Genomic DNA, 8,672 nt, shown 5'->3' with positions numbered 1-8,672 from the left:
CTCAGCAGATTCAAAGAAAGGAGACAGATTTCCCTGTTTAAAAAAATTCATAACAATTTTTAAAAATAACTTGGGATTCAAAGAGTATTCTATGAGTGGGGGATGTAGGAACAAGCGTTCTGGGTGTAGAAGCTCAACAGAGATGCAGACACATCACAGTTAGTCATATCTTTCCTCTTCCCTCTCCTGGCTTCTGAACAATGGCAGGCTAATGTAGATATATAGAACTACGCAGTGAATTGCGCACTGGTCTGTGCAAACAAACCTTGTCTTTGATAGGTCCAATACTAAGTGACCTGTTGCTCACCACATTGCTCTAGCAAACACTCAGATTCAATGATATTGGAAGTTGGACCTGATGACTTATGTTTGATGAGGACTACAACTCGGACAATAGGCTGGTGGCGGTATAAAGGCGCCAATACTTTGTTTGGGAAGACCTTCCGTTTTGAATCAGGTTTGACTATCTGTCCAAAATCTGATATGAGAGATGAAATTGAATCTAAATCAATTTTTAAATGAAAGTATGTAGGCCTTCTGATAATTGATTTGTGTTTGTCTGGTGTGGAATCACGTTACAAGTGGGTGGTTGGCGGGTGCTCTGGTGTGGGCTGCTCCTTCTTTCCTATCGAACACCTATTTTCCTAATCGCTCCTTTTTTGTGTTTGATATTGTTTTGTAACGCCTCTAATCTTCGGTACTTATATGACCTTATTGTGTTGCAAGTGCCATGAAACTCTTACTAAAACAGTGGGTGGTAGTCGGCGGCTCTGGTGTGGTTTGCTCCTTCTTTCCTATCAAACATCTATCGTCTTTATCTCCCCCTTCTTTTTTATGTTTGTTACTCTCTAGTAACACCTCTAATCTTCTGGCGCTCCTATGACCTTATGCAGTTGCGAGCGCCGTAAAACCTCTATTAAAACTAAACTTACTAAACACAAAATCACGTTACAAGTTGCACAAACCACACCCTTCCTTTTATGTACCGTGTGAATCTATTAATGACTGCTTTAGTGTGTCTGTGCCTAAAAAAGGTACCAAAAGTCAACACAGACCATTTTGAGATAGAGGCTGATAATGATCAAAAAATAATTTTTTTTTACCAAAATGTGTTTCCATTTTAAAAAATTATAGTTCCACCATTTTTTAACAATGTGTTAAGAGTTTTCATTGATTTGACTTCTAAATATTTTATTTTGAGAGTTGGGTAAACTGCTTTTAGAATGTGATAAAATCTAGTCTTGAAGCTTGTTTTCTCTTCCCCGCAATGTTTTACCATTGAATTATAATTATAATCATGACTGATATTGATGTCAACTGAATGCTGAATTGGAAATGAATTTTCCATGAATAAGTACATTAGAAACAATTGAATCATCGCTTTTTTTTAAAGTTTGTATGTGTTCTAAACTTAAAAGCTAATTTTCTCAAAATTAGATATTTTATACATAACCTCGCAAAATGTGCAATATCTCAAAAACTACTTGAGATATCTCAAAAATTCAAAAACCGCTGTGTTCAGCATTGAATGCCTTATTGGGTACAACCCTAAGCTCAAAATGGTTAAAATCCGACTTTTGGTACCTTTCTTGAGGCACACACATATGACATGTGTTATGACAAGTGGAGCATGATGAAAATGAAAGTAAATTTCTATAAAGACACTGATGTCTGTGGTGTAGCAGTTAGGGCTTTGCTGTGGCATGCAGGAAACCTGAGTTGGGGAAAAATTTTATCAAGTATCTCGGTCTTTCTTCTGGGATCTTACAACTTGCATCCATCTCACTGCTCTCAGCCAAAATTGGCCCTGACAAACTGGGTCAAAAGCCCGCCTCATAAAAGACATAAATTGTGTGGGGCGTGAAAAAAATCTACATTGAAAAAACTGAAAACTGTTATTGTATTCACACACTTCTGTTTTTAATAAATAGTAATAGTAATAGCATTTTAAGTGCATTTAATATGGTATTTTCATGCAAGGCGGTACAACTTGATCAGCAGTAGATAAAAAGTTGTCCAAAAAGTTCCACAAAAAGAGTACAAAAAGTTTTTCCAAAAATAAAAAAACATTATCCAAAAAACAAACATTTGATTCACATACGCACGTATAAATTGCGAATAGAAAAGAAATGGCAGACGGAATGTCTAGCGGCACCGCAGAGCGAGAGACAAGAAGGACATCAGGTACTTGCACAACACACACTGGAGTCTGCTCAAACCAAAATCTGACGAACTGCCTGATTTTCTCGAGTTTAGCCAGGTTTTAAGTTTAGAGAGATTGTAGCAGTTAGGGCAAAGAAAAAAATCAGGGATTTTGTTCTTTTGCTATTTTCGGATTGACTGTTCAGTTTACGAGAACTCCACCGTGTATGTAGATTTGAGTACCATACACAATGTGCACAAAAATATACCTTGTGATATAACGTAACGGAATGTAATCCATCAATTTATCATTACAAGAAGCTGGGTTCGTTTGCACTTAATTACAGTTACAGCTGAGGCAGAAGGGACATTTCATTCATGTGTTTTTGTCAAACTAATAAGTTTTGGGGTTGGTACATTTTCACATTTTGTTTGATTGTACCTACTGATAAAGAACATATTATATTATGATAAAGCAAATAAGTCAATGAATACTTTTGCCCTTAGAAATTAGAAGATCAAATATTATTATTAACATTTTAAGAAAATGTAGTCGGTGGCGCAATGTTAAAATTTAAAATTACACTTTCCCTCCCTCAACTTTTACCTGGCCTCCAATTGTCTGATATGGAGCAGATTTTTTTCCCACAACATATTTAATGCAATTCTTGATTAAATTAATAGAGTGCGAAATTTCACTTCATTCTCTGTAATTTGCAATAAATTTAGGCTAAAATAAACCTTCAAGAAAATTATATTTTATTATTTAGAAATATTTTCAGTATCAGTTTCCTTGTAGAATCTACACTGTAGACAAATCAATTTATAGTGTTAACTTATTAGTTAGTAATATTAGTCATGCTGTTCGTCGTTGTACACAAATAAAGTAGCGTACGTAATTGCAAACACTACACACAAGGTCCCCGTCCCTCAACTTCTCAAGTTATCAAATGACACAGCAGTAGACACTCAACACAGTCATCCATCTTCTCTGCCTTTCATACTCCATCATGTATGCCTGGTTTGAGTTTGAAACAAAGACCTGGGACCAAGTTATATGTAGGGCCTACTGTTACTGTACTAACATGATGTATTCAAATTTATTTTTTTAAAACTAAAAGTTTATAAATTATTGGGGAATTTATTTGTTTAGGTGACAATATGAGATTCATCATAGGATTATCACTACTAACACCTCTGCCTGAATCTTCTGAAATATTCTCTTGTGAAATTGACTCAATGAAATATTCTTTTCTGTCATTGAATCAGAATGGAATATTCTCTTGTTCTACTGGTCTATCTAAACATACAATGAATACCACTGCCACAGAGCCAGCCCTGTTTCAACAGTGCACTTTTTTTCTCCCTCCCCTCCTGTCGAAACAACTTGGTGCATCAGATCTATAGACCTCTAGATTCCACATCATGTAATGTAGTGTAACTGCAACAGCTTTTATTTTTACTCGTTTCTGTTCCCTTGCTCAGCTGCAGCTCTTAGTCTTAGCCAGTTTAACAATGGCATAGTCTTGCGATACTTTTCTTTCCCTTTGTTGTTTCTGTATGTATGAGTCTGTTTTACTTTTTTTCCTCCATCAAATGTTGATTTCATGGGTGGTTGAAAGGCGCTAGTGCTGCAATGTGCTACCTCTTTTCTTTCCCTCTGCTGTTTCTGTCCGTCTGTCGCCCCATTTCCCTGCACCAAATGATTGTTATTGTGTTGAGTTGTTTCTTTTTACTCAAATAAATGTACAAAACAGCAGACGCAAAATGAGAACTCTGAAATTGTTTACACGATGTATTGGCTATCTGCAGATATCAAAAAAACTTCCTCTTACATTGAAACATAATATATATCAGAGAATGCACCATAGGGAGGAGAAACAGAAGAAAAAATGTACATACACATGACATGCGTTACAGTACCCATTTTGACCACAATACTGTAGTGTAATTTACAGCAAAACTTCAAGTTCAAGAGACACGAGTTTGGAAAGACGCCCTTTATATAAATGAGCATATGTTGAGAGACAATTTGTCCCGACCTTGAACACTGTTCAATATAAGTTATAACAGAGGGAAAAAAACCCATGTCACAGCATTTCAAAACAAATGACACGTTCATACTGGTATTTTTACATAAGGCAAGGAAATAAGTCTTATTTAATTATATCATGCCCATTTAACATTAGATAAACAAATATTTCATTCATTCTAGGCTTGCCATTACATTTCACTAGCACTGTTCACGCTCCAACCCATCTGTTGGTAAAGAAGGTGTAAAAGACTAGCTCAAAAATGAAAAAACTCAGATTCAGTGACGTTTTCCTCATGAAAAGAAAACTCGCACTGGATCTGAGTATGAGTATGAATAGGAAAATGCCTTGTTACTTACTTAATCTTACTTCTTACCTAGCCATTTGCTTCTATTTTACTGGTGGCTCTTTAGGTTTGCACACAGTACATGAGTTTGTAAGCTATGCGGGGAAATACATTTTTTTCAAGTATTTTTGTCTTTTCCCTGGGATGCCCTGTCCCTCCCACTCCCAGCCCAGGTTGTCCTGACGGGCAGGGTCCTAGCAGCTTACCTCTGAAATAATCAAAATTATACTGATGGAGGAGTAAAGGTTTACAATTAACCAACCTTTTTTTCTCTCTCCCTCTTACTCTCTCTGTCTCTCCCTCTTACTCTTATCTGTCTCTCCCTCTCTCATACTTTTCTGTCTGCTTTCATCAGCATTTTCTCATCACACTAGAAAAATCAGAATTACAGAAACCATCAAAACAATTTACAAAGAAGTTTGCTTAAGTTAAATTCCAGTATGGCATCAAATCAGGTTCCACGCGAGCCACTTTGCTTTTATTTTGATACGCTGATTCCGAAAATGAAATCAATTTTTAGTGGCGATAATTATTTTAGAAATTCTACATGCAAAGTTTAATCCAGCGCGGCTGCAAACTTCAAAGGTATTTTGCATCACAGTTCGTCTCTCCAATTTGTGTGTGTGTGTGTGGGGGGGGGGGGGGTGGACGGCGCTGATCGTGACGTACGCGAGACGCACCGTCTGTGAGTGACCTCCTAGTGTCACTCCCAGTACCGGTACCGGTACCAATACTGGCGGTTCTCGGCAGAAAGTACAGACACTGGGTTTCGCCGGTTCCGCCCAGCACTACTGAACGTACAAATCTTCTCTGAGTCTCATCTCTATAAAAAATATATTTCTTTAAATAAAAAATTTCTTTAATAAAAATTTCTCACCAAACTTTCTAAGATCTAATATATAACCTTTCTCATAGGCTCCCTGGGTGGGGGGAGTTCTATATGGAGTATTTCCTTCTGTCAGCGTGTATATGATCCCACTCAGCCTGAGCCTTGTCTGGCCCTGAGAGGCAGGGTAGAAACAGCCCGCCCCTAAACAATCTAAATTGTGTTGATGGGGGTGTAAAACATTACAGTTACAATAACTGGTTGTAATTAGAAAAGTTTTTTGACTTTACGTGTGAAAAGTCATGTTATAATAAATATAATCTGCAGGAAACTGCAGAATTAAAATTTTTTTTTTACCTTATCACATAAAGGATTGAGACAGACATTCACAAAAATGTCAACATCTGCAAAGAAATACTGATGAAACATGAGGCACATTCTGTAATAAGCCAGAAAGTTAAGAAATATAACAGGAAAATTACAAAGTGGGCACATTCTGAAGCCAAAAATGTCCCTCAGACAGTGCAGTGCATAGAAATGTTTGAAAAGTGTAAGCGGGAATATCAAAGTCATTTAGGCAACGGGTTCGCTTTCTTCTATCACAGTATTCCAACCTAAATTTGTAGATATATCTGATAAGAAAAACAATTTTTCCCCATTCAATGGACAGATTCCTTTCCAGCAGCAGCTTTTCGCAATAAATGTATTTTTAAAAATAACCACCATGATCCAATAAAGGACCTATCATCCATAATTCAAATCTGTTGAGGAAACCAAACTATGTCACATCTGAAGATCAAACCCAAAATCACATTTCTCCCCCCTCTCACACTTCAGAAGTTTTAAAGAGAAAGAGAGCTTTCAGTACAGTCAGAGGTATGATTAAAGTTTACGAAAAGTCTCCGTCAACATTCCACCATGGTTTGTCCTACGAGTGCATGACCTTGAGAAGCTCGGAGGCCACGAATAGGACTATAGTCAGTGGTGAAGGCATTTCCCCCAGCCCTCGACACACTATCATACACTAAATCGTCCGAAATCTGGAAAGCAGAGTTCACAGAATAATTTAATGCCCAGCCTAAACCTTTCGCTTGCGCGGCAGCCAAGTATCTTTTCCTCCGGTTAATTTTGTAGACTTTAATTCGTTCTCGCTCTTCTTCCGAGTCCTCGAGAACATTGTCCCAGCGTAAACTTTCGTTGATAACAGCGCTAGCAACGAGATCTATGGCAACACCGCCGCTTGACTCTTCTTTTGGCAAAGAATGAGAAGACCTGTCAGTAGCTGTCATTTTCACGCCGGCCGGAGCCGATTTCGTTGTTTTGTCTTTCGCGGGTCGTGAGGACTTCCCGTTCCCGTTCGACATTTTGCCGCCTCCCGCGGCATTATTCTGTCTGAGGCGGCCATTAGTCAGTCTCGAGGAAGAATTATTATTTTGTTTTTGGTGCTTGAGATTGAGGCTTGAGATTCTCTGTGCGAGGGTGTTGACCACTGCCTGGTCCGGCCGATATAGAAGTTTGGACGGGTGCTCACCACGTGGTGAGTTGCGGTTCTTGGCTGCCTTCACGTTGGTCAGAGATGGGAGCTTCGTGGTTGTTGAAGGATTGGGAGTTTCCTCAGGCTCGGTATCTAAAGAAAGAAAGACATGACAGTCCAAATTAGAAAATGAAACATTATACTATTTCCAGTCTTGATATCTGAAGAAAAATTGTCAAAGTCCCAACATATGAATTTTTAAAAAAAGACATGAAAGTCCAAATTAGAAACGACAAATCTATAGGCCTAACAGTCTCAAAATCTAAAAATGAATAATTCTATGAATAAATAAATAAATATATATATATATATATATATAAATGAGTGAACGAATGATGGAATGGCTACAAAAAAATTCAATTCAGAAAATAGAACCTTGAGATATCTGTTAGCATTATAGACAGTTTGCATTCTTCGGGTTCAGTATCAATATTACATTTGAAAAAAAAAATAAAGACATAAAATTCCACAGTAAGGAAAAAACCCCCACAGACAGACAGACATACCATAGGCACCCTCCAGCTCCAACCGTCTGATATTTATACGGGCATACCATTTTAAAAAAACAACAACGTGAAGAGCTTCAGTAACAAAAACATGCTGTGTTCTCGAAACACCCGGGCGCTAGGCTTTCTTAGAGATCTCAGCCTATACACCCTGACCTGACCCATTCAATTCGTTAACCGTACACCATAAGTAGTAGGCCTATAACTGTAAGGGTACACGTGCCACTCTACAATGCCTACACTCAGACAAAGCGAGATATTGACGCCCAACACACAGAAGAGATCCAATGACAAAAGATGGTGTGTTTTTCTGTTTGAGTAAAGAGAAGCACGTTGACACAATAATGGCCATTTAGTGCTGGGAAAAAGTAAGACAGAAAAACAGAGGGGAAGTAAAGAAATAGATCTACCAGTAGCGGCCTCCAACCATTTGCGCTATTTGAGTATAAATTGATTGTTTAACTATATATTAATTCCATCCGCATTATTTAGGGCAAATAATTAAAAGGTGGCCAATCCTTCGATCCTGCCTGTAAGGGCCACTACAGGCCTAATGAGATGCACCATCCTAGCAGGATATACTTGATAAAGATACAGTTGAACTTGCTCTAATCACCTTGTACAAACTTCCATGTCCGCCCCCCCCCTGCTCCAAAAACTTGCGTTTTCCCCCCTAAATTATTACATTGACAATGTCCACCCGTAGAACCATCTGTCAATGTAAAGCGACCGCTTTTCTCATCGACAATAGTGGTCGTCTAGGGCAGGTAAGGCCATACAAGACTTCCCTATTGAGGAATCGAACTTACGTCAAGTCTTCTGCCTGCCCTAAGAGTCTAACAGCTTATTGACATATTACAGCAGACGCCGGTTTGGGCACAGAGTGAGGAGAACGTAAACAAGAAACCGGCCAGTGGGTCGCCAGAACTCATACATATTGCCCCTTCAAAACCATTATTGGTCTTAAGTGCCATTTAACCCCTTCAATAGCACGTTGCCCTAACTGCTGTGAAAAAAAATCGTGATTGAAAACTTTGGCTTTTTGAAATTTGTAATATAAGCCTATGCACGCCTTCTAATCTTTCTCCTTTTTTTGCGCAAGATGCATTTATTGCTGAATGTAAAAAATTAGTGCATGTTACGTAGCCTAAGTCAGTCACATTGCTGTGTACGGTATAACTTTCTTGAATAGTGGACATTTTGGCACTTTAAAAAATTGCTTTAATGATTCGATTTACGATTACAGAGTGTGTATATATGTTATATATATTATATACATGTATCA

At 38.1% G+C, this 8,672-nt stretch overlaps 1 protein-coding gene across 1 annotated transcript in view; it reads right to left on the bottom strand.

Moving 5' to 3' along the window:
- Positions 1-1,898: 1,898 nt before the first annotated feature.
- Positions 1,899-8,672, bottom strand: part of LOC101854102 — a 32,497-nt gene continuing 25,723 nt past the window's right edge. The window contains exon 2 of the mRNA XM_005102605.3: positions 1,899-6,974. Within this exon, the coding sequence (XP_005102662.1) occupies positions 6,253-6,974 (722 nt within the window). The 3' untranslated portion in view covers positions 1,899-6,252. The remainder of the gene's footprint in view (positions 6,975-8,672) is intronic.

Source organism: Aplysia californica, unplaced genomic scaffold (genome assembly GCF_000002075.1).
Source record: "Aplysia californica isolate F4 #8 unplaced genomic scaffold, AplCal3.0 scaffold00332, whole genome shotgun sequence".
NCBI classification, from domain to species: domain Eukaryota; kingdom Metazoa; phylum Mollusca; class Gastropoda; order Aplysiida; family Aplysiidae; genus Aplysia; species Aplysia californica.
This window is presented reverse-complemented; position numbering and strand designations above follow the sequence as displayed.